Raw genomic sequence first — 26,700 nt, 5'->3', positions numbered from 1 at the left:
GGAGTTTTATTTTCAGCTTGCTCTTTATCATACTATTTAATAGGTAATTTGTAGAAGGTCAGGCTTAGACAAAATTTAATTTGCTGTCAATATATCAGAATTGCGGTAAGGAGCGCCAATCAAAGCAACAGATCAGCTGTCAACTACTGTCACCTCATCAAGGTAAGGTATTTTGCAATTTAAATATTGAGTTAGAGTCCTGCATTTCATCTATACTAGAATTTTTTCTATTGCTTCCCCACTGCCACTGCATTTGGTAGTCATGGTAAATATTCCTTTAATTACATGTCTCAACTTCTACCACCAAGTCCTCAGTGTAAGCTGAGTACAGGCTAGCTCTCCCTACTCAGCAAAATCCACTTGTAGTCCAAACAAGTTCTGTATGTGCCTTAACATCACTGAACACTCAAGTTTAAAAAAATAGACTTTACAGGAAAATCTTGATCAGAAGCTAACAGCTACATCTGACTGAAACTCATACGAAAAAGACACATACCACTCCATCTGCAATCTTCCAGTCTGCACAACTTTCGTATTTTTGCAGTTGCTTTTCAAACAGCTGTGCTATGGCTCGATGGACAAGTTCATACTGCTCCTATAGTAGGTTACCAGACAAAAATTAGTGTACCAGACCATTACAAAGAATGATGTTATATTATCATATGATGAAGTTGCATTTTAAAACAAACTATACCTTTGTCTGTACTGCAGAATGCCTTTGTGTTCTCATTTCCTGTATTAAATTAAATACATTGAATTCTTCAGGTATTTTCTGAAACATAAAATGAAGTCATTTACGTTGACACAACTGTTTGTCAAAACTCCAATACAAAAGCTGTTAGACACTCAAAAGTATGTTTACTTTCATAGGTAAAGCCAATCTGTTCTCTCCACATTGCAGCTATTCAAATTTATTTATTTTTTTTTTAAAAAAAAGCAATTTCTCTCCAGAACTCGTTTTAAACATTGGATTCTGACCAGATGAGACCATTTCAAGCATTTTGAAAATGAGACATCCAATGAAAGGATTAATACAACACTGCAACATAAATGATGCTTCATAACCTAAAAACCCCAGAATGTTAACCCTGTAAAATAACAGGCTTTAGGAGCTGCAAGATTAAGCAGAGACATCGAAAAAGTTGAATTCAAAATAACTTTAAATTGCAATATATTTTAAAAATAATTATAATTTTACAGTTACTTTTTTTTAGATAAAAACTTGCTATCAAAGGAAAGCAAGTTCATACTAAAGCATGAATGCAATGAAACTAAACATCCAACCTGTCAGAACAGTTCTGGAAAGTCTTAAATATTTCACTATTTTAGAACATTGGGGAGCTCAATCAATCACTCTTATGAAATGACAGAATGCCACAAAATTTCTTCTTTTAAGATTCCTTACCCCAGCTTTAAGCAAATTCCATGTATAATCTATGGCACAGATGGCTCCTGTTCTTCCACACCCTGCACTATGAACATAAACAGTTAGGTGTGTTAGAAATTATTTCAATTTGTTGAAAACACACTATAAGCTTTATATTTCCAGAGTCCAAGCAAAATAAAAATATATCAGAAGTCCTCAACTATCATTTTAAGCTCACTCAATCTGACCCTATAGTACCTTAAAAACAAAAAAAACAGCACTGCAAAATGCAAAATGGAGCACTGAAGTTTTTAATACAAGTTTTTCACAGCCAGTCGGAATCGCAATCACGAAAGATGCTTCAATGCTGACATTTTTATTGCCTCTTTCATCACACTATTCCTAGTTACCACTACTGCCAACAGTAGGGATTTTGTCCAAGTTAATGACAGATATATTAAATGGCAGAACAGAATATGTTTAAAGACTCCCCACATTTTTATTTAGTACCACACCTGTATTTTTGGCTTTTTTACCTAATAAACCCCCTTGAGTCTGGAAGTTATAAAAAAATGACAGTAAACTATCACATTTATTCTTCCTAATAGTACTAATTTCTCTATTTTACACATAAAGAGTTATAGCACATGCATTTATTACATTATAATTACCCTGTTGTAATGAACCAACTTTCACAACTGAATTGACATTCAAGAGAAACAGGACAAAGTGAAATGGATTTCAGTGCTAAGCAAGTTTTTTATGGCTTTGGACTTCAATTACTTAAAGTGACAAGATAAAAAAAGAATGCAGCTAAAGACAGCAGATTTCTGTACACTTTAAGAGAATAACCAAGCTCTAAAGAGTTAATAAGCCCCAACAATTTAACATTTCCTGGCTTATAAATCTGAACTCAGTTTTTCTGACCTATAATACATTAACTTTTGTAGCTTTAAAAAGTATCAAATATCATAGGCAAGAACTTTCCAGAGAAATTGTCTGAAACTGTCAATTCACCAAAACATTTTTATGGCAGTTTACTTTCAACATTCCTTCTGATAGTCAAATTTCAGGTCAAAGATGAAACTGCTGCTCAGAAGCAAAGACTTACCAACCAGGAACTACGGTCTGCTGATTAGAGATCTCTTCTGTCATATTAGAAAACAGACAGAAAAGTTCTTAGGTAGTGATGCACCTGCTATGCAGCCTCTCCTATTGAGAATGGAGCCTTCGCTCCAATATCTGATTTGCAATGATCTTCAAAGTATATTTTGTCCTAATGAGGATTTAAATGCGTTAAGAACCACAAAACGGTTTCCCTTTCAAAGACTAATCCTTTTCTGATTGATATTATATCTTAAACTGAAATATAAGCAAAATCTCACTGTGGCATGAGTTTTAAGACAACGAAGACTATGATTTTGAGGAGAGTTTCGACATGAGGAAATATTCCTTTTCAGAAAACTAAAATAAACAAATAAATTCTGATTTAGAATCTAACTAGCACATCTCATCCCAGAAGTCTAGACTTCAAAAAAATTAAAATTTATATAAACTTAAATAGGTATTTGATACCTGCAGTGTATGCAAATTGGTACATCATCATGTTCCTGGTATTCTCTCATCAAGCTAATCATGTCCAGAATAGAATCGAAAGACGAAGGAACATCATGGTCAGGCCAGTTAACATAATGAAATTGATAGACACTTCGAGTCTCCTATGGGAGAGGGAGAGAGAAAGGTATTAATGATAATACATAAATACATATTTCAGGATTTTATATGAAATAATTAGTTCTACGAATCTTCACTTTTTGCACAATTGAGCATGGACGAGCAAAGCCATTTACTCTATTAAAAAAACCCCTACAGCTTATACCACTTACAAAAACAGAAGGGAAATCCTGAAGTAGTATTCTGAGTGCTGCTAAAGCATGGGAGAAAACACTGTGGGGCAGCTCGCAGAAGCCCCTCTTTATAATACATGGGTTAAAGGACGCACAACATTGCACTGTGTTAAAAGATTTTCTGTCCTTAAAGTCTCAAACTTTAAAAGGGAGAAAAGAACGGGAAAGTCAACCATGAAAGGTTCTCTTTCCCATCATACTCCAGTAACTTACATTGGAAAAAAAAAATGGGTGCGTGGTTTTTTTTTTTTTGGTCGTATTACAAAATTAAGCGTGCATGTGCACACACATGCAGAGGGAAATTAAGAAAATGAGAGAAATAGTTCAGGCCGTATCTAAATATGGATCATACTTGCAACAACTGTAGGTACACTTTTATTCTAGTTAGCTCATGCTACAGTAGTACTAAAGATAAAGTAAGAAGCAGGCTTTAGAACACCCTAGTTACTCAGGTACCTGGAACCCCTGATCAACCAAATCCTCTTTCTCATCATTATCTAAGCCATCTGCAGTATAGCTAGTTCTACTGCACCTTTCCAAGCTTTTGTCACACCTCTGGATTCTAGTATACCCTCAAAAGAATGCACTAGAGAGGCATATGATTTTTTTTTGATCAAAGTTACAGTTGACACATTTCAGGACCTATGCTACCTTCTGTTCAGTTATCTGAGAAGCAATACAGTGCGCCTCGAACATGGACATTTATATATTCCAATTGAACCAAGTATTTTTGATGCTTTACTTTTGCCAGACATGTGGAAGCACTGCAGCTAGTAAAAACAAGAGAAAATCCAGCCTAAGAAAAGAAATATTAAAAATCCAACTCCTTATGTAATACCAAGGTCATCAGTAAGGAGAAAGAAAAGTTACAGCTGCCTATTAAGGTCCACCAAGAACTTCCACTTAGTTATACTTCAAGAGACCAACCCAGTGATTTTTCACATAGCAGAACTGTCAGGGAAAAAAAAAAAACAACCTACTGAATTTATGCTCTTCATATGGAAACTAAAAATGAAAAGGAACCTTCATAGTCCTTTTTTTACTGCCACTTTTTAAGAACAAACCTGGTGTCTTAGCTTAAAATAATCTTCAAGTTTCAGTCAAACTGGTTTTCCTCCAAGAAATTAGAATAACGTTGTACATTTATATGAATTTTAAATTATTTTGCACAGATTTTGTATGATACTCCATTGAAAATTGTACAGAAGTGACAAAGCTTTTCATTATTCTGGTAAACCAGAAAATGAACTTAAAAGGATATTACTTTACACCACAAATATGTATTTTCCTCCCTTGTTCAAGGCTACACTTAGAATTCTTCAAAAGAAGATGAAAAGTCTGTAATTCATTACCAAAATGTGTGCTCACAGAAATCCCGAGGCAAATTTGCTAGGTAAGTCTGAAGATCATTTCATCAGCTGCATAGGTTGAATATCAACATATATTATTAATCCTTTCAGTTACATTACTCCTTAAAGGAATGCAAACTTTGGGCTCTTTGTTAAGATCAAAAGCATAGTGCAAACCATACCTTTTTGTTACTACTTTGTTTTGATGTAGTACACAGGCATCCTATAAAAACTAACTGGAACAGACCTCATGCAAGTCAAGTAGCTAAACATGATTTGCATGTATAGTATATGCAAGCAAAATATAAATTAGCTACAGGTTCTGAAGTAACCAGTTCTCATCATATTCAGGTGTTAAAAGTAATGTAGGTTCTGCTTTGGGGTTTTTGATATCTTTTCAGTTTTAAGTGCACCATTTCAAAAAAATGTTGCATACACCAGTTACTATGCAGTTAATTTCTGCTATCTAAAAAGTTTCATAGCACAGCCAGTTATGAGCATTCAGAATACACTAACAGAAACAAACTGATTCTGTTCATGCATCCCACTGCAAGCACCTAGCAAGCTACTGCAGACAAAAAATACCCCCTAAAATTAGCCCCCTCACAATTAAACAGTTTTTGTAACTGTTGTGATATCAGTTGTTCAAGTGGAACAAGGCATTGCTAAAGGAAACATAGCTATAAGTGAGACTAACCTGGAATAAATAATTTCTTAATACAGGACGCCAATTAAAATGGCAGGTATTCTGTAAAATACACTGTCAGTCTCCATGGTTTTGCAGGACAGCTCTACACTTATTTACCAACAGCTGCTTTTCAGAAGAATAAAGTCACCTCAAATCTGACACTTAATACTTTCTTGCAAACTTATACTTAAATCATTCATTCTTAACACTTATGAGAACGCAAGTGCTTTTATTTCACTGAAAACATAACAATTTCCACAATTAACATAACATACTCTGTTTATGAAGTAGATCTCATGTTTTACAGTAGTTTGTGTCAAACTTTCACTAAGATGAATGAACTCAAATATTTCCATAAAGAGACTAATTGTAACCATTTACAGTTGCCAACTTACCAAATAGTGTAAATGAGTTGGTTTACCAGAACACTTGTCTAGTAAAGCCAATTCTACATCTTAAACACTAGGATATCAAATCTTCAAGAAACCTGAAGTCTTGAGCTCACTTTTAAAAGTACACTTTTGTCTTGACCCTTGAATATATTACATACAATTCCCCCATGCGGAAGTTCTCCAAACAAAAAGACAACACAATTCAACTTAATCAAGAATATTCCATATTTTTCATATCTATTTCAATTCCAAAAAGAGTAACTTTTTACAAGCCAGAGTGAGAAACCTTGGGGAAAAAAATAAATCACTAAGTTGTTGTCATTCTAGCTTTATTTTTATTTGGCAATACAAGTATATAGATGGGCATCAGAAATATCTTTTAACATTGTAAAACCCTCTTGACAATAAATGAAAGTATAGGGCAAATTCTAACAAGTATACATACTTTTCCTCTACTTAGCTCCTTTTTGGGTAACAGGGTTTTGTTTTTGTTTTGGGTGGGTTATTTTTTGTGAGTTTTTTTTTTTTTTTTTGACAAATTTGATTGTTTGTCATCATATTTTCAGTTGGGGTAAACAGTGAAATTCCAGAATGACAGAAGCTCTCCAGTTGTTAACATGTGCTACTCAAGACCATCGCACACCTTTGCTAACCAAGAACATACATAAAAGAGAAGTAAAGAGTTTCACTACTCTTTTCTTATATACTAAGCTTTTAACATCACTTCTAAAGTTGATGATTTACATACATACAGAGTCAGCACCTAAAAAAGTGAAGATATTTTCATGAGTTTCCTCCATTGTATCATTTTAGAGACCTTTGAACAATCATTAAAGTTGAGACCAGAAATGATCATATACTTACATTTTGAAATTCAAGTAATAATGTTCTAATGAAGTAATCTGTTCTTGCTTGCTCAGCTTCCTAAACATGAGAAAAAAGTAATGAATTGGCAAAAGAGATCAATATGCAGCATACAGGATACACCTAAAAACCCAAACTCTAAACTTGGGTGTCTTTTTTTTAGTTTTCTGGTTTTATATCTATGATGTCCCCAAAAGATGGGCAATCAAGACAGATTTTAAAACAGCAGCAACTTAGTTTGCTACACAAGATCTGTCAAAGATGTTACTCTTACTTAAAATAAAAATGTGAGTTTTCAAACCAATAAGTGTCTAGCCTGCTCCTGAAACCATCAATAAACCGTGTAAGAGTATTTTGAAGTACTGCTTTTGCTTTATTTCTCCATTTATTTAATTTACAGATTGCCTCCCACAGCCATCCTTCCATAACACTTCTGCTGTATAAACTTCAGCCTCTTATCACTCTATCCTGTGACATCTCCTTTAATTTTTTACCCTTCTATTATTTGCAATTAAGGGTGCATCTGAATGGATCGTTGCAATTATCTTGGTGGTGGCCAAAAGCATAGCTTCTAGGCTTCCAGAATTTTCAAATCTGCCTTTGGAACATCAAGGAAAAGTTTATACTGCAGACACCAAACAGCATTACTGTACTTAAACTATCAGTAACACCACAATTTGAAGATGCCTTTAAAAGCTTAGCATTACAGCTTCCCACAATGAATTTAGGAGACTGTTTATATGCTTTAATGTGTTCCTATCTGCTAGTGGGAATTGACCATTTTCCATCAGGAAAACAATTGCAACACCTTGCAAGTTTATAGGAAATAGCACATAGCTAGCAGCAATGGAGCCCATATACACCCCTGTACCCAAAGGTAACACATTCTCAGCTGTAGCTGAGAAGTCAACTACAACATACACATAATCCCTTTCCACAAATACTTGCCAGGTGTGTGACCATCACCCACTGGGTGGGGGGGGGGGGTGTGTGGAGAAAAATCCGTGAAAAAACCAAACCCACAAGCCAACTTCTAAATAAATTTAAGGTAGCAGAAGACTACTCAGATTCCTTATAGACTAAGATTTGTACATATATGCTTTCCTGACAAGGTGAACTTGGAGTGTACTTAATTCCTGGTAGACTATTTCAAAGTAGGATTAATAGTAGCTCAATAAACTGGCATGCGAGCTCTTTCTGAACAACTTAAAGCACTTCAACTAGCAAATAGCAGCAATCCCACTCCAAATCCAAGTAATATTGAGTTAAGGAGATGAAAAAACCCAGTTCTGAGATCAATGAGAAATGGATCAATTCAACTGTTTTAGAAGTGAACAGCTAACACCAATTATGAATTCCAGTGTAAAAAGTTCACAGTAAGATCATTTATACCAACAACAGTTTACTCAACACTTTAATGCCAGGTTTCATTTATACCCTGATAGTAACTAATAAAACATAACACAACCTGATTAAACTATGAGGTGGCAAGATTAAAACTAATGACATGAGGAAGCATTTTCTTTCAATAACAAAATGATGTGAATGTTAGAAAGAACGTGACAAAAACAAAACCCAAACCAAAAAAAGTTGACAAATTCGTCATCCACTGGATTATAAAAATATTGATAATCCAGGGGCAAGACCCAATTAAGGAAGTCCTGCTAGTCCATTGCTAGAAGCTGACAATCAGTCCAAGGAGAAGGATCATCTATACGGGGCTTATCTTCTGCTCCCTTCCTGTAAGTAATTAGGCTGTCATTGACCACAATGCGATAGGCTGGATGGCCCTCGCCATCATCTAGAAGTGAAGGCTACGCAATCACAACTCCAAGAGCTAGAAGTTGGACAAGTAGTTGGACAAGTTGCCACAAATGCATTTAAAGCCAGAAGGAATTAAGATACATTAACACGTTTATACAAAGGCAACTGGATACTATCCCATATCTGAGGAACGCTGATCATATTGATTTTGGTGGCTATGTTCCCACACGCTGAAAACCTCACCATTAATGAGGAACTTCTGCTATGTAGGCAGTCCCCTTTTGGGAAATGGTAATTGCACCACGACTTCTTTCACTATCCAGCTTTCTCCACCAAGGAAAGATGATTGCAAAAACTCACTGAGGTACACTCGTGTGATGCTGAGATGACAGGTGCCAAAAGAATGATTACTTTCAATTCCCTGCTCTACTTGGTGTAGGAGATATCCACAGTCCCTCTTTCTGCCACATTAGCCAGTTTCATATTTAATTAATAAAACTTTCCATGTTTTAATTTACTTGCTGCTGCTACTGCTGCTGCAGAATTTACATTCTTCTTCACCACAGATTTGCTGGAGAAAAAACATTTTCAGTGATAGAATACAAAATAGTAGGGAAAGATACAGGATTAAATGTGGAAGTGAGTTAAATGGTGTCAGTGTGTGGAAAACAGATGAAGTACTACTTTCTATTAGCAAAATGTAATGCTCTAGCAAGAGTTTTGGAGTTTTATGACAGCAAAATGAAGATTGACTTTGTCCACAACCATATTTTTATTATTGTTGTTGTTCTTATTGTTCTTATGATCATAGCCCCACAGCCCTTCATAGGCAGACATAGTAAGGCCATGATTTGGTCCAGTTTTATGACAGGTGCCTCACCATTATAGTGGTGGGCGTTGGAGCCATAGGCAAGGGTGCAAAGGTGCATCTGTGTGGACTGCGGTGCAGACCTGGACTACTTCAAATCGTAGGGGACACCAGAATTAGGCCCAGGCCAGGAGCCATGCTGACTTTCTGTTCAGAATTTTGACAGCTTATTGCACCACAGGTTTTTCTGAACTTCTTTTTTTAGATTATATTGATGAAAAGAAACCCTTGAGGTATCTTTTTCTAGTTGTCTTAAAGGACTCACAATGACTTGGAACAATACATTTACTGGTTTCCATCTGTGATTAAAGTAATGTTTAAATCACAGAATCTAATCTCCCCAGGGAAGTGGTTAACTCAGCCATGTTGGGCACCTTCAAGAGTCGTCTGAACAGGGTGCTGGGCCATCTTGTCTAGACTGTGCTATTCCTAGAAAGGTTGGACTAGATGATCCCTGAGGTCCCTTCCAGCCTGTGATTCTGCCTATTAATCTGCCTGAAATCCTTACATTACCATTTTATGAGCAAGTAGCAAAACTGGAAGAGGCTGTAGTAGTGATTCTTAGAGATTGGAGCTCCTGATAACACTGACACAACATGTAATAGAAACATCCAGGTTTCCTGCATCTTTCTGGAATCATAGCTCACTTGACAGTTACCCGCCGGAAATTCTCCAGGAAAAGATTCCTACCTCACAGTGATCTGCTACTCATTTTTGTTTTGATTTTAAAAGCAATAATAGAAGCAAAGGAAGTATTTTCAAACAAACCTGTACCTGTTACCAACAGAAACAAGTTTAAAAAAAGTTAGGAGTTTAGTCTCCATTTTCTTTATTCATGCTAATTAACTTTACATAACTTAGAGAAAATAACCTATTCCAATATTACTTTCATTTCTTATGAACCTCCAGAACACACAAGTCATAACTGAGAGAAACAACTGCATGCTTTCTAGAGCATGGCACAGACATCCAAAACTGCAACATTTAAAGCTAAAGAAATTATACATAAAAGGATACAAGACCAAGGAACTTCCCCTCTTTCGGAAAAAAAAATCACGGAGGATTCAAAAAGTCACACAGCTCAGATACACACATTGTTTTCCATTGCATTCCTTTGAGAGTCTTTTTGTAAAATTTGGTGCCAAACAGTTTAAAAAGTATTTGTTTTGTGGTAAAAATAACTGTTGAGCAAACAATTTGAAGTTACAAAAGCATTATATCCTTTAAAATTAATTTATAGAGTTTTGTACTTACACAAGAAACACGAAATGGTCCAAAAGTTACAGCTGCTTCTCCATACAGAGGCCAGTAGCGTTCACATTTTTTCTGTTAAAGCAAAAAATCCTAATTTAATTCACGTGTAGTGCTGAAAAGGATAATTAACAGAAGTAGAGCAGACAAAATTATAATCTCAAATGCCTTGCTCTCTCCCTTATTCGGTGCTTTTGCTTAACATCAGTCTACTGGTGCCTTGCTGGACTTCTTTTAAGATATTAAAATGTCTTTCTTTTGGATACCAAAAGAAAACAAAACAAAAAACCCAGATGGCCAATAAATACAGCCAAAAGACACTTTGTAAATTCATGAACTTCATGACTGCCTACATATCTGCAAGCGTGCATCATACAGAGAGAACCAATGACAGCTAATTTAGTTTTTGTTAAAGTTGGGAGTTCACAATTCTGGACCACCTGTTTTTTTCTCTCTCTCAGGTCGTAAGAACATAGCAAAGATTTAAAAGAGATTGTTTCTGCAGCTGTATCAATTGACAAGAAATTCTGAAGGACTCATGATTTTGATAGTTGGCCTACATCCCACGAAGAGCAAGATTTTTTTCCCCATAGTGGCATGACTAGAAAACAGACCATTGCTACAGTTCTGTATACAAACATCTATATTCCACTGAAATGACTCCTAAATAACAACACTATAAATGGAGCAAAGAAAAGGCAGTCACAGTCATTATTTCCTATGCATGCAGATATAAATATAGGCATTCTCATCCAATCTGGCAGATTATTTTTATAGTTATGGATTTGGCATATGAAACTTCACAGATATTAGCATATCACCCTGCATGGGCAATGCTTATTTAGTTTTGTATTTAGTATACATACCCTTCCCATTTCAAATTCTCGACAGGCCATTACAATTATCTGAAAAGAAAAAAAGATGCTCCAATTTACCTGAAATTGCTTGAAGCAAATTCACCCACACTTTACTGCTTCCTTCTATCTGGGCAGATACTGATACTCATTAATTGGTTACTACTGAAGAGACTAATTAATACTATTTTCCTACCTGCGGATGCATGCTCTTTTAATTCTAAAATAGTACTCAAGTTTTGTCTGGCACAAAATAATTTACAACACTTATACAATATTTGAAGGCTACTTAATTTGAATTTGCTGTAATCCTACAAAAATACCTTACTTATCCAGCCTGACTGTAAAGTCTCAACTTAATCATAAAAATACAGAACCATTCGCCAACTGGAAGAAACATAGCTATATTTGCTTAAAATGACACAGACTGCTTAAAAGAGGTGCAAAAACCTACTTAAAAAAACAAGAATCAGATTTCTCAGGTGAAGCTATTTCAGATGCATCAATGTGAATAGCACAATAAAAATGCACCAACAGATAAACTATTTGTTACAGTCAGTAACCATGATTTAAGTGTCCAATCAAGCAAAAAAATATTTTCAGAAATAATTTGTTGAACATATCCAATTTTAAACGTACTTAAAAGTTAACTCCTGACAGTAGCTGTTTAAACATATGTAGAATATATAAACCAAAAAGTAACTCAAAATTAGCAAAATAGAAAGGTAGGCTTTCATTTCTTTGTTTTACATGCTGTTTCTGCACCTGATTTTGTCAGTCCCCAGGAAGTCAGAGTTGTAAGGTCTCCTACAGGACAGATGTACCAAAGCACCAACCTATTCATTAATGTGCTTGATTTCATATTCATTGAATAAAATTATTACTTTGCATTTACATTATTAAATTGAATAAATAATGATATATTGAATGCCATTTAAACTACAAAAACAAGATCTGAAAAGTAAATGGACTAAATCACTGTCAACATTGTTAATAATAATAGCCAGCTCAGGCAAAAGATGCACAGTCCCTGTGCCATGAAATAAGATAATACCCAATTTTGGTTTTTACGCAGGTACTTACGGCAACATTGTATTCCCATATCATCCTCCAGAAGTCTATTACTGTATTTGCTAATGGTCCCTGGGTAGCAACATACGCTTTCGGCCCATGCACTCCCTATGATCACACAAAGGAACTATTAGTGTTTACAAAGAAAGTTTACCTGCACTGAATAAAAAAGGCTTTTGGTTATAATCACATAGAATTATAATATATTCTTTTGATCCAACAGGAAGGGTGAACAGGAAATGAGTCCCATTTACATTATCAATAAATTTTGCCAGTGACTTCAAGGGGGCCCAAGATTATAACAGCCACTGTGCTGCCAGAGACTGTAACAGACAATATTAACATGTTCAGATTCTGAAGATTCCCTTTAAGTCTGCATTTTCTTTATTACTCAAACATCTAATGATGAAAAATTGAAAGTCTTTCTGCCAAAAAGCATCCCATTGAACAAATTTAAATCCCCCCCCCGTAATACCACATTTCAAAGACCCAAAGTTTTAAAATTTGTTTTATATAAAGCTTGAAGACATTTACATTCAGATTTTCAAGCTAAACATTCAAGAAGTGAGATTTATAGGAACATCTGTTTCTGAATAAACATTACTGTGTAGAAGCAAGGTCAGATTAAGGCTACAAGGAAAACCCAAGATAGTCACACTTTGAAACAGAAGTGTCCCAGGTTTTTAGCCACATTCTGGCTTCCCTAAGATCGTTAGATGTAACTCCATTGCATACTTCTACCATGAATAGCAAGAAGTGCATATTAACATACACAGTTTGCAAATGCCTCATTTCTTATCCCTAAAAACAGCTTCTCAAAATCTGGTATTTTTAAGAGTTGGTACTGTTGAAAAAATCATATCTGAATTTTCCTATGGTATAAAGTTCCAATTTGGCTGCCTGCCACTTAAAAATGAAGTATTTTATATTATACTTACACTTAGAGTAATATTAAAACTTCAGAATCTTCCCTCACAGCTTTAAATTCTTGTCTTAGACTAGAATATTAAAACTGCACTGACATGAAATAAAAACTGAAGAATTTTATAAGAACTTTTACAATAGTAATACATACCTTAATAAAGTTTGCATTGATGTAGTCTGAATCTTGTGGAGGAGTTTTTAACGTCAGTTTAACTCGGCTATGATCAACTAAAAGAAAAATTTTTGTTTAAACAATAATTACAACACACAAATCAATATGTAACAGTAAATACAATATATAGATAGTACCTATAATATGTATAGAAGAAATTGATCATTAAGTAATGTTTCCCAAAAATAAGTCTCACAAGAAAATCAGTCAATTCAATTTATGGTAGACCAACTCAGGTAGAGATAAGCAGAGTAGCTTCTACTGCTATGTGTTTCTGATGCTCAAGTTTAGAGAGTACCAACTACTGGAATTCCAAGAGCAATTCATTAAAGAGGCAAAATTCAATTGATCAGAAGTAATCAAAATTATAGTTACACAAGATTAACACAGATCATTATGGCCAGAGTTAAAGGCACATTTATTGGGTCCATTTATAGAAAGCAGAAAGAATAAAACACCAGTGCATAGTTGAAGCAGCTGGCAGGTCTTAAAACTCCCTGCCAAGGAGAAGTCCATCAAGTATCACAACATGAAACATGCAGTGGGGTTTATTGCTCAGGCAGATTGACCTCCCTCCCCAAACCCTGGGCTAAGCACTTTGCTGGGGCACCTCTAAACTAGAAGCAGCAGATTCCTTCATTTTGGGGGTTTTGACATTTCAAGTTTCTGCCTCAATTATTACTGTCTCTGAGAAAGCTTCTTATAAAAACAACAGATGTTGGAGACCAAAATCCTCAGCAGTCTTAAAAACAGCCTTTACTATTTGTCAACAGAATACACTAAACATCTTGGAATTCTTTTTGGCGTAAAAAAAAAATACCAAGTGCATCTTTAACAACTTGGTGATTATTACTAGGAAGGATGGTAGGTTGTTGGCAGGTTCTCCAGTCCTTCCAGCTCTTGTTAATACCAATGCTTTTTACCTAGCATGTAAAAATCATTCAAACCGTCTCTACAATATAGGATATTTTATTTTATTTAGTGTTGCAATAAATGGAAATCCAAATTAAAAAAAAAAAATCTTTGAACTGGGGAACAGATGTATCTGCACAAACAGCATCTGATCAAGCAATTTCTGTTACTTTCTGCTCCCAGGGTCAATTCCTCAACCACAGAACAGCTGCTAAAACTTATTAGAGCTAAGTTCAAGAAAAAACAAAAAAATGAAACTATGTAAAAAGAGGAAATATGGTTGGGTGGATGTTGGGTTTTTTTGTTTTGTTTTTGGTTTTGTTGTTGTTTTGTGGGGTTCTTTTGTGTTTTTTTTCTTTTGGTCAAAACACGATTGGTAATAAAAGAGAGAACACAAGAAGCACATGCTAAGAGTTATTTCTATACAGAAAGCTCTTCCAAAAAGCTTCCAAGATGCTTGCTTCCAGGATTGTGAAATATTCTGCCAGTGTCCTGATAACATGCAAAAGATGTTTGTGTTCCCATGTAATGCTTCCTAAAAAAGCACAAGCGTAGATTACAAGACATTTAGATCACAGATCTAAAGACAACACACTCTCACATAAAGGCCTAGAGAAACCCTTATAACATATTACATACTCATAATTTAAAAGCAAAAAAGTTTCATAAGCATGCAATGTCGTCTCAGGCTTAATACTAAAAAGTACTTTTAAATGGCAGATCAGACTTAAGTGGTAGGCTAATGAGGGCTCCTATCTTCCCAGCACAGTAGATTCAAAATTCTAGAGCAGTTTTCAAATGACATTTCTAGTCTGCCTGTATCTGCCACAGGTCAGCTCTTTCAGGGTTTTAGGTCTGGAACAGAATTCTCCAAGAAAAATTCCATGGCAGGTTCCAGGTTCAGAAGAGCAAGTGCTTGGATATTTATGCATAGCTTAAAGGCTCAGTTCACAATTACTAGTTGGTGTCTTCGGGTAACCAGTGAACACCATGTTTCATTTAACTATCATTTAGGATGACTTCGTAAACTGTAACATCAACACACACGCTTTTACTCTGAAGCCAGTACTAAATTACTATTAAGGTACTGATCTCTCTGGTAGCAGTAGCAATTTCCGATAAATAGAGCATGGATCTCCAATTAAGTTATATTTCTAAGATCTTTTCTGGATTTATAAAGGTATCATTCCCCTTCCTCCTCCAAGACATCTCCTGGCTTTCATTTCTGCCAAGCTGGTCTCCCATCACTTTATTGCTGGAACCTTTGGATATTTGAAGATATTCTCGCTTTAAATGAAAACATACCTTTAAATCTTCCTCAATGTCAGCTTTGAGTTTTGTTCATTTTCCCCACTGTGATCTGTGTACCCCTTCAGATCCCAGTGACTCAGGGATTTTTTTAACGTAAATGAAAGAAAGAGACATCTACCACTCTAGTTGCAGTGATTCACCACTGTACTAGCTTTTAAATGTTTCATCAACTCAGCCTAGGTGCTACCAAGATTTTGTTATATTGTTCGTGATCTACCAAAATGCCAGCATAGAAAAAGGGTATAACTCCTCTTAATAGTAAGACGATAACAACAGCTTCCCCACTCTTTCTCACTCCATCCATTAAACATTTCCTCCCAACTAAAAAAACCAAAACAAACACAAAAACCCCAATGATATTTAACTACTTTGCTGCAGCTGAGCTTGGTACCACACACAATGTACGTTACACATATATCCTCCAGTAAAATTTGAATACATGTGCCTGTCCTTTCTTGTGGCAGCAAGCACTATGCCCACCCTGTTAAACAATCTAGGGCCTATGGCTTTAGGGCAAAGTCTACTACTGGAAGTGTAGCTCCAAGCACTGATAAACAGTAAGAATTCTAGCACTGGAAAAAACAGAGCACACAGTAATTCCCTGAAGTTTATTACTAGAACACATTTTAAAAATGAAAACTAACGATGCCTAAGACCATTTTCAACTTCAAATTGCTTTCAAACCTCCTAAACACTTCTAAGAAAGCTAAGCAGAATTAAACGTATCTGTTGCTAATCTTCTGGGATATGAAAATTGGCATTTGTCAGACAACCATCCTTTAATCTGTCAGCTGTTCATATTGAGAAGCACAGTAAAAGCTGCTGAAATACATGGCCTCATGAGCTATTCGAAGTGAGCCTGTAACAGGAAATCTTGTCATAAGCAATCACTGATCTGTTATATCCACACATTGGTGGTTTTAAAATTTAAATTCTGTTCTGACTCATCTGTGTTCACACATTAAGCAGAATTTCATTTGGGCTTTAGCAAAATACAAACCAAAAGATAATGCAGCACTCAAAGTTCTCTGACACTGTAGGATACAAACAAGCAGAGAAGATCTATATTACTTCAAACCACAAAGCCAAGTTCCTTAAGGCTCCTTAAATTTCATTTAGAATTTATGCTGACGTTTGTTATTTTCTACCATGAAATACATGCTCCTAAGGAAAAAAAAAAAAACCCGAACAGTTAAGCACCTAGTAAAGTTCTAAACTATTGAAGCTAAAGTAAAAATGTCAGTTTGATAGGGCCTGGGACTTAGCACACATTTTATCTTTAGGTCATAACTCTCCTAATAAAATAGTAAGTGCAAAGGAAGTGAACATTACTATGCCTTCCAAGTTAATAATAAAAATTTTATGAAAGTTATCTTTCAGTAAATTATCTCCAATTTTGTCTTGCACTAATAGCTAAATAGTAAAATTCAAAATACATTAAGAATAACAAGAACCTGTCTTTGTCTTCTATTAACATGTAAATCAGACTTACATGGCAATATATCCTTGTATCTATTCTTTTTAACATTTTCTTCTTTTTCTCCAGTGGCTGTTGGGTAGATCTTCTCTGTTCTGTATTTTGTTGATAATCTTCTTAACCTCTGAAATGAAACATTTGTGTTATATTTTCAAGTCTCAAGATAACAATCAGTAGGTATTAGCTTAATTGATGAAGTATAAGAAGATCACTCAAAAATATCTCTTCTCTCCTTTTACAACACTAATTTATACATAGACTTTATGAAGTTTTTATATGAAGTTTAAAAATCTGATTATCCAGTACTTTTGGCTCATCAGCAGTTTACAACCAAGTTGAAACCAGCTGTATACATCATGAGACATGGAACCTGGGAAAAGCTACTGCAGCAGCAGCACGGAATACAGCTATATTTTTATTTAGGAAATAACACTGCTCCGTTAGGGGGTAACAACTGCATTAAGAATAGCTGTGAGAAACAGAAAAATCTGTTGTTGCTCAGAATACCTGGAGGAAGAACACAGAGAAGGCTGGCTCAGGACCAGCTGTTAGCAGCTGGTACTTTGCTCTGAAACACATGGCTTCCGACACACTGCTGACTGAACAGAAAGCAAAATCTCACTTTTAACAAGCATCAACTCATATCACCCAACTCCTGTTGAGTTTCAAGCACACCCAAGGAAAGAAGGTCCCTGCCTCTCAGGTACAAGGTATTAGCAATTAAGATGAGTGACAGGAGGTCTGCTGTATTCACAATATGACGTTTTTTCCCCTCCACCTATTTCAAACCCTAGAAATTTCAAACAGTCAAACCCTCTAATAACGAAATCCATCTTATGCCTTCCAGCAACCTAGGAAATAACAAGAGTAATATGGCTTCTGTCATCCCACACAGATTAGGCCTTCGCTACCGTAAAACTGAGGGGGAAGAAAAGAGTGTAAATTCTCTTTGGGGAAAAAAAAAAAATACAAGAGGAGTCAGCAGTGCTTGTTATTTTAAACTGTGTAGACATCCAAATCTAAAAAAAGAACCTGAAGAACTCAGTTAACTCTCATCTCAAGCTAAAGCTAGGTGGTGCAAAACCAGACGTTCTATTGCCACTGACATGGCAATGGCATATAAGATGATCAAGAGGAAAAGAAAAACACACACAAAATATAGTATTTCTGCTACATACAGAAAAACACTTCTATAAAATTTGCCTGGATATAGTAAAGAACCAGCAAATTTTATATGCAAATGTGGATAAAAATTTGCCTTAATTTATTTGAAGAATATGCATCCAATAATCCACAGAAGTGGCATTTACAGAGGAAAAACAATGGCAAGGTAAAATTAAAAAAAGGCAAAACAAGTAGTACCAGTTTTCACACTTTTTTTTTCCTCCCCTCTTCTCAGAGAACCTTATCACAGCTTAAATCACTGAACACTAAAAAGAGAAACAGAACTAGCATGCAGGTTTGTTTTTTTTCCTTAAAGTGCATTGCTCTTTAAAACCTTGCAATGTTAGTCAAAGACAAAAACCAGTAAATATTTGGAGATGGGACAGTAAGTCTCTGACCACATAGTGATTGAAGTGCTAAATATATTATCTGAAAACATTGCTACAATGAAGAACAGGAAGCTTCAATTCTTGAAAAGACATGCAAAGAGTTACAGGAAGCTTCCATGCATCTTCACAACACTAAGCAAATTTGCAACATAACCTGTACATACAGCAGGCAGAGAAACCTGGTTTTAACACAGTACAGACATGAAGAATACCACTGCACATGGGAGACATTGTCCTATGTCACCACTGCCCTTTCCCATGCCAAAATAAAACATACTGCCTGTGCTAAGACTGGACATAACCAGGAGTCTGGAAGTAGCAAAATAAACACACATAATTTAGCTATATCAGCTCAGAATTGCAGGACTGAGAAATAGCTTGAAATAGGCTATAAGCCTCCAATTCAGAAAAGAAAAAAAAAGCAAAGAGAAACAATTATACTTTGCAAGCACAGCTACTAATATGGTTTTGTCTATTTTTCCACATCTTAGCCTGGTTTTGAGTTTTGGGTTTGGTTTTTTCCCCCCATCTTACTGATTTTTATAGGACAAATGCCATGAATCTGCTTAGAAAAAGTAACAGAAAGAAGTTTAGAGAAAAAAAAGAACTCTAAAAACCATGACTAGAACCAGAAGTTACTTGAGGAAGTGATACAGGAAAAACGTTAGGTATCAAAAAAGCACACTAGGAAGGTGATCCTTTTGGCTTTAGCCCATTTTAAAGGCATGCAAGAAAAAACACTTTCATGGGTACAACTTGGAACTATCAAAAGCCAAAAAGGCTGGAGTGACTAGTACCAACTTTCATTTTCTAGAAAGTGATGCTGTAAGAATTCAGCAGAGCCATCTCCCCTGCATCATTCAATAGCTGTACAGTCTGCTAAACAGATGAGAAAGTAGGATTAGCATAGTGCAGCTCCAAGGCAAAGACTGGAAATAAAATCAACCTGTATTTAAACACACATCTGTTCCTAAAATACTTTAGGATCCATGCTTTCAATGCATGTTTGTCAGCTGTTCTGAGAGTAATAGAAGGTAAGTACAGTCTCAAGAGCAATCAAAAAGACTAAGTAGTACTCTCTATGACTTGTAGTAGTATCTGCTACATAGATTAGTATCTACTTCACACTTTGGAAGAGAAAGAATCGACTAAAGGGTAAGGAAAGAATTCTAAAAACTGAGCTTTGAACAAACTGCCATAGGAATGGAAAAGTGCCAGACTCAGCAGAAGATTTCGCCCCTCACGCAACAGAAGATTTCTGCAGAAAGCTATTGCAGTGTGCACATACACACACTGCTGTAGGATAAGAGACTTTCAGTGCTTCCTAGGTTACAGCCTGGAGTGACCAGAAGGAAGAGAATGTACTCAACAGCAGAACGGGGGTAGTGACAGGGCAGAAGAAGAAAGAATTTTGTTCAGACTATGGTAAGTTGATGACAAGATAGTCAGTAAGATCCGTCACAGTCCAGATTCATGCTAATTCATAATAAACAACTGTCTACAGTACAAAGCAGCACTCATTTGGGTTAAGTCAGTAAACTGCCAAATCACTTCCCAGAGGATACTCTGATGCCAACAGCAGGGATGTTAGAGATCCAGCCTGGTGCCTCTGCAAATAACAGTGGATGCTTCCGCGACACTTGCATATTCACTGGAACTGCTATTCTGGTTCCCCCCCAAAAATTCTTCATTCATATATTTTTGAGAACAAAACGGTGAAAAAGTGAGTGTATATTCATGATTCATCATACTTAAAGAACTACATTCACAAGGCCTTAAGTTCCATTCTCATTAGAAAAGCTTGAGTTTAATTCTGCTTATTCACTGCGTGACAGAAGTGGTTTGTGGGATGGTGACAAACAGTTACCACATGTGACAGTGGGGAGATGAGCCTTTGAAACAATTTGAATTTCAGAAGCATACTTCCAACTTCCACAGTGGTTTTGCAGCCTGCACTACAAATCTACTTCTGTGTTTTTACAAAAAAAAAAAAGACAAACCAGCTTTTCAAACCCAATATGGTAGGATTCCCCAAGTTAAAGAACTTAGTCGAATCAGTTCAGGAAACACTTTTGCAGTCACCCTATTTCATCTATTTAACACTTCAGAAAGCTTCACACTGCTTAAAACCACAAAATGTTGTCTGTAGATTAAAGAAAATATTTATACTGCCTATTGATATTTGAAGAACTCACTTTAAAAGCCTGAACCTTGTTCAAAAGTTCTTGTGACTCCTTTCCGGGCTTCTTTTCAAAGAAAGCGTGACAAATATTTCCCCAGGGTTTCACTTATTTGAAGTCCTCAAATTGTCTCCTAAGCCTTATCTGACATTTCCAGTGGTCAAAACATCAGTTGGTAAAGCAGTGATGTTCTCTTGAACCTCCTTTTTGACCATACCTGAGAAGCAGTACATATAGTGCCAAACGTCAGCTGCTTGAATGCTCCACAGTACCCATGGTTCACTTCCTACGTGGCAACAGTGACAGGCTTAGGAAGCTCGACATGGGCAGCTATGGCAGCAGAGTCAAGAGATAATACCAATCACCTAAGAACATATTTTGTTTTGCAAAATTTGCTTCAGTGCATTAAGAACTGAAAAGTTCACTAAAAGAACTGAAAATTAAAGAAAAGCTTCCATAAAAGTTACCTTAAAAATCAAACATAAAAGATAGTAGGAAACACTTCAAAAAATCTATGTAGTGACTTGCCTGGCTGACATGGGGCAGGTGGTGGACATTGTTTACCTGGACTTCTCCAAGGCCTTTGATACAGTCCCCCACAGTCTCCTCCTGGAGAAATTACTGTGTTGTGGCCTAGGCAAGTGGTCTGTGCAGTGGGTGGGGAACTGGCTGACAGGCCGCACCCAAAGGGTGGTGGTAAATAGCTCCTTTTCCAAGTGGCAACCTGTCACAAATGGAGTCCCCCAGGGATCGATATTGGGCCCAATGTTAATCAATATCTTTATAACTGATCTGGATAATGGCATCAAGTGTAGCCTAATGAAGTTTGCTGATGACACCAAGTTGAGTGGGGAAGTAGACACTCTAGAAGGGAGAGCTGCTCTGCATGGAGATCTGGATAGGCTGGAACAGTGGGCTAACAAGAACCTTATGAAGTTCAACAAGGACAAGTGTAAGGTCATGCACCTGGGAAAACATAACCCGGGAGTGCAGTACAGACTGGGATCCACCTGGCTGGAGAGCAGCTCTGTCAAAAGGGACCTGGGGGTCCTGGGTGGACAGGAAGCTCAACATGAGCGAACAGTGTGCTGCTGCAGCCAAGAAGGCCAACAGGGTGCTGGGCTGCATCAAAAAGGGCACCGCCAGCAGAGAGAAAGAAATCATCAGCCCACTCTACTCAGCGCTTGTCAGGCCACACCTGGAGTACTGTGTGCAGTTCTGGTCCCCGCTATACAAAAAGGATGTGGACAGGCTGGAAGGGGTCCAGAGAAGGGCCACCAAGATGATCAAAGGACTGGGAAGCCTGCCATACGAGGATAGGCTGGGAGAACTGGGTTTGTTCAGCCTTGACAAAAGGAGGCTCAGAGGGGATCTCATCACCATGTACCAGTACTTAAGGGGTAGCTACAAAGATGATGGAGACTCCCTTTTTACAAGGAGTCCCATGGAGAGGACAAGGGGCAATGGACACAAGTTGCTCTTGGGGACATTCCGATTGGACACCAGAGGGAAGTTTTTCACACTGAGGACAGTCAACCATTGGAATAATCTCCCCAGGGAAGTGGTTGACTCAGCCACGTTGGACACATTCAAGAGTCGTCTGGATGGGGTGCTGGGCCATCTTGTTTAGACTCTGCTCTTCCCAGAAAGGTTGGACTAGATGATCCCTGAGGTCCCTTCCAACCTGGGATTCTGTGATTTCATGAAATAAGACAGCTATTTCTATGATTCTATGATAAGTCTGACATTGCATTGTTCTTACTAGCATCAGGGGAAGAAAAATTCTTTTAATTATGTTCAGCTGTGCTTTCTTCGTAATAATTTAAATAAACATTATTAGGGCAGAATAAATTTCCTAGTACTTTATACAGTAAGAAAAATGTACCTGTAAGGAGTAATGTGAACCAAACTACATACAAAAAATTTCAAAATTACCATCTTCTGGTTATCTATGGTCAGATCACACAGGTTTCAGATTCTGCCCCTATACTATGCACACAGAGATGCCAGACATGCCTTTGTCAAAAGACAGCTCAAGTGCAGACTCAGATATATCACTGCTCAAATGGGGCTCTGACTTTTAAGCTAAAATACTTCTGGAACCAAAGCAGTTTTATAAAGTCCCTGCAAATCCTACTGGAGGTTCCCTATACCGCTTTATCTCTAAGGGCTCTGGGAAACACCAAGACAAGCTGATGCTAACAAACCTGGCTGGAGTGTGGACTATTCTGAGTCAGGGGTGCCTCTGCAGGTTGGGGTTGCAATAGCATGGAATAAGTGAACACAGTGAGCTGGGTTCCTTTAGTGACTCTGCCAGAACAAGAGCTGCGTGGGGAGAACGAGGCACAGTGCAGCTTGGCCCAAAGTTTCTGGGGAAGTCAAGTCCAGTTGGGCTGAATCAACACTCAACTGTCCCACACTGGGAATCACTAGTTACCTCATTCCCCTGTTAAGTAGCACAAATAACAGAGTTTAATATAGTTTCAGGTGTCATACTTGCACTTAAGTCTCCCAACTACCTCTGCAGTTCACACTCGTACATTAAATAACTTGCATCTGTTGTTGCAAATAAACACAGCATGAAAACCTGAAAAGACCTACATGCAAGATAATGTCCAGAGTCTAAGCGGACAATTAAAATTATCATACTAATACTTAGTACATACATATGAAATTACAGATACAACTAACTTTTGAGAGTATCCCTCTTGCCACTTTGCCTTAGGAGTATTTGAAAAACAGCATACAGTTGTGGAACATGTCAATCTTTCCCCAATTACTCTTGTCAGCTTTCAAACAACTACTCTTAAGAATTCCTAGCCCACATGATGGAAGGAAAAAGCCTTCCCAAACACTAGCCAAGCACAAACAATGAAAGGAAAATGTTCTGGTTCTGTAAAAGAAAAACTTCGCTATATCTCAACATTCGCAGATGCCTTTAGCTGCAAAGAACAGCCTAGCAGCCTGGATTTAACCTACTTCTCTGAAATAAATCCCTGAAAGGAGATTGCACGCTGAACTGATAGAAGGAATGAAATACATGAAGGAGGAACTTTCACTACCTTGGTATTCTCTTCTAGCAACACCTACTAACTTTCAAGCTCTAGGTGCTCCAAGGGAATCTCTGCTGAAGTGATTAATAGACAAGCCTGATAACTACAGTCCCTTGGGAGCTCTTTCTTCCATGTTTCATAGCAGGACAATGACGGGTCAAAAAACCCCACTGTGTTCCAGGAAGCTTGTGTGAACCACATGAAAGAAAAATCCCTCCAGAATTATGCAGGGAACTGAGAACAGCATCATTTCAGTATTAGATTGCATAGTGTATTCTATAACATCTTAACTCTGTATTTTCTCAGGGAAGAGGGGAATTCAGGTTATTGCATTAATTGGAGATTTATATCCAATAAAAACATCAGTCAATGAAGACAATGCTGTTCGGTCCTTATGCAGAGAAGGCCAAATGACAGTACAGTTCAGTTAAGGAGTACATCCTACTTTGTTGGTTTTTTTTTAACCTGTTCCCAGTTTTCATGTGATACTGAACAAACACCAAAAACCCCAGCATGCTTTCAAGAATTAGGTACTGCCAGAGTAAGACCACCATGTTCATCTTTCTAAATCTATATTTTCCCTAACAAAAGTGTTCAAACCAGGCATGTCTCCCACAGTGCTAATAACTGAAGATAACTTTACACAGGCATATTATCAAAATGTGGGCTGACTGTTTCAAAAGGAGTCTTTTCCTCATTTCTGAAACTATTTTTATAGTATCTGCACATTAATCTCAGCCTAAATTAACAGTACTACCAATTGCAGTAGCAGTTAATTTATGTTCAGCATAATAGTTAAGCAACATACCTACTGTCAGTAATGGGCTAGTTTTACAAGGACGGAGAAGACTAAATATATTTGTGGTCTATTGATGAGCAAGTAAATAAGCAGACAAAGCAAAATATTCAGTTACTAAAGCAAAATCAAGTTTTAGTTAATAAGTTGCTAACATATGTTCTAAGATATTTTAGAAAGCTCTGCAGTATAGTCATTTCACATGCAGGAATTGGTATTATGCCTTTCTATCTCTGAAGCACACTGTTTCCTTAGCGCACACAATTTATTGCAGAGACTACTATGAACACATTACATGAAGTGAAAACAGGCAGGACAACACAGCACTGACTATTAGTTATAGGCTATAAGTGAAGAACATGAAAATTTCTGTTAGTCTGAAACCATGTGATTAGAAAATTGCTTTGGGTTGAAGGGTGGGAAGCATGTCTTGATGCTAAAATAGAAAAGGCATTTAAAATTAGCACACACTACAAATAACAGGCTTCTTAACAGTGTTAAAGCAATTCAGGAACAATTCTTGATAATTAAAAACAGAAATATGCCTCAGATATTTTGCAACAAGATGATTTTCAGACCCAACAATACAAACAGCATAAGGAAGCAAAGCACTTAAATGAACAAGGAAACAAAACTCATAACCAGGGAATGCCTCCTGCTTGAAAGCATAATTTCCCAGTTACTGGATTCACTGTTTTCCTCCTCTTCCTTCAGTCCTAGGTTTTGGTGGTTCTGTGCATATTGACAGCACAAGTATTTTAAAAAAAATCACATTTAGTCTTGATTTTCACTTTAAGTCTTTCTTTGAATATATACAGCTCTTATTCATCTTGCCTTGCTATGCAATTAAAAGGGAAGATGCTCCTGAAGAAAGCTATGGCGAATAGTTTTTAAGAGAATGTTTTAAAAACACCTTAGCTGATGAAATGTTTCAATGGAATCAACATATCTGAAAAAAATACAGCAGCTTGTTACTGAAGAAAACAGCTACTGAATGCAGTAAAAAAATTTTGGTTAACACACAAAATATGCCATCTTCATATTTAAGCCTTCTATACCAATCTCCTCACTGACTGATTCTTCACAAGTAGTTGAACTTTGAAGTCAGGATGGTAACTAAAGGCTTGAGCTGTCCTTCATACAATTTTCCGCAATTTTTCAAGACCAACAAACACTATTCATTTTAGGGCAAATGAACTATGATTGTTTCTTATGTAAAAAAATTACTAATATGTAAAAATTTTTAAACTCTTAACACTTGCAGAATAACTATGCATGCCAATCTACTGAATACAAAACAGGAAACAAAACAGGAAACAAAAGACAGATTTCCCCACCTCCAGACCTTTTTGTCACAACCTTGTAAGTATCAACTGTATTAGCAGTTCTTGTAAAATTTTACTGCCAGCATTTCACCAGTTTTACTGATTTCTTTAGGAAACTGACGGATGCATATTTATGCCCCATTTAGGTTGAATCTGCATTCAGGTCAGAGTCAGAAATTTAAGGTCTTGTCATATGATGGCTATAAATAACTTGCAAAACGAATTGTCAAACTTGGCCCACTTTTCACTTCATACATATTTCCTTTGTAGCAGGGAACTACTGTACCATCACATAACAGGAGTACAAAGACACATAACCCTTCCACCTTCAGCAGCATCCTAGAGAATAGCATTTAGGCATGTGTGGGGGACAAGAGGAAAGGTTATGTCTTGTAGCTATTCTCCAAGACACCATCTATACATGTAGTCAGTGCAGGCATTTACAGTGTAAGCAAATCAAAACTGACTATCTCACCCTAGACCATGACAACCTTCGGAATCTCTGTGGGAATTCAACACCACCACAAGTCAAGTGGGGGTGTGCACGAACACCTTGAATCCAAAGTGTCTTGCTGTAAGGCATCCAAAACCAAGAGGAAGATTGTTCAGTCTTGTTATGGTCC

General features: G+C 36.7%; 1 protein-coding gene across 1 annotated transcript in view; it reads right to left on the bottom strand.

Moving 5' to 3' along the window:
* Nucleotides 1-26,700, bottom strand: part of PTPN12 (protein tyrosine phosphatase non-receptor type 12) — an 83,067-nt gene that overhangs the window by 31,421 nt on the left and 24,946 nt on the right. The window contains exons 2-11 of the mRNA XM_075081456.1: nt 17,186-17,294; nt 13,450-13,526; nt 12,387-12,482; nt 11,316-11,354; nt 10,453-10,524; nt 6,567-6,626; nt 2,942-3,084; nt 1,406-1,472; nt 695-772; nt 497-595 (exon numbers count right to left, since the gene is read on the bottom strand). Of these exons, the coding sequence (XP_074937557.1) occupies nt 497-595; nt 695-772; nt 1,406-1,472; nt 2,942-3,084; nt 6,567-6,626; nt 10,453-10,524; nt 11,316-11,354; nt 12,387-12,482; nt 13,450-13,526; nt 17,186-17,294 (840 nt within the window). The remainder of the gene's footprint in view (nt 1-496; nt 596-694; nt 773-1,405; nt 1,473-2,941; nt 3,085-6,566; nt 6,627-10,452; nt 10,525-11,315; nt 11,355-12,386; nt 12,483-13,449; nt 13,527-17,185; nt 17,295-26,700) is intronic.

Source organism: Phalacrocorax aristotelis, chromosome 1 (assembly GCF_949628215.1).
Source record: "Phalacrocorax aristotelis chromosome 1, bGulAri2.1, whole genome shotgun sequence".
NCBI classification, from domain to species: Eukaryota; Metazoa; Chordata; class Aves; order Suliformes; family Phalacrocoracidae; genus Phalacrocorax; species Phalacrocorax aristotelis.
The sequence above is the reverse complement of the archived record's forward strand: the minus strand, read 5'-3'. Positions and strand labels throughout refer to the sequence as shown.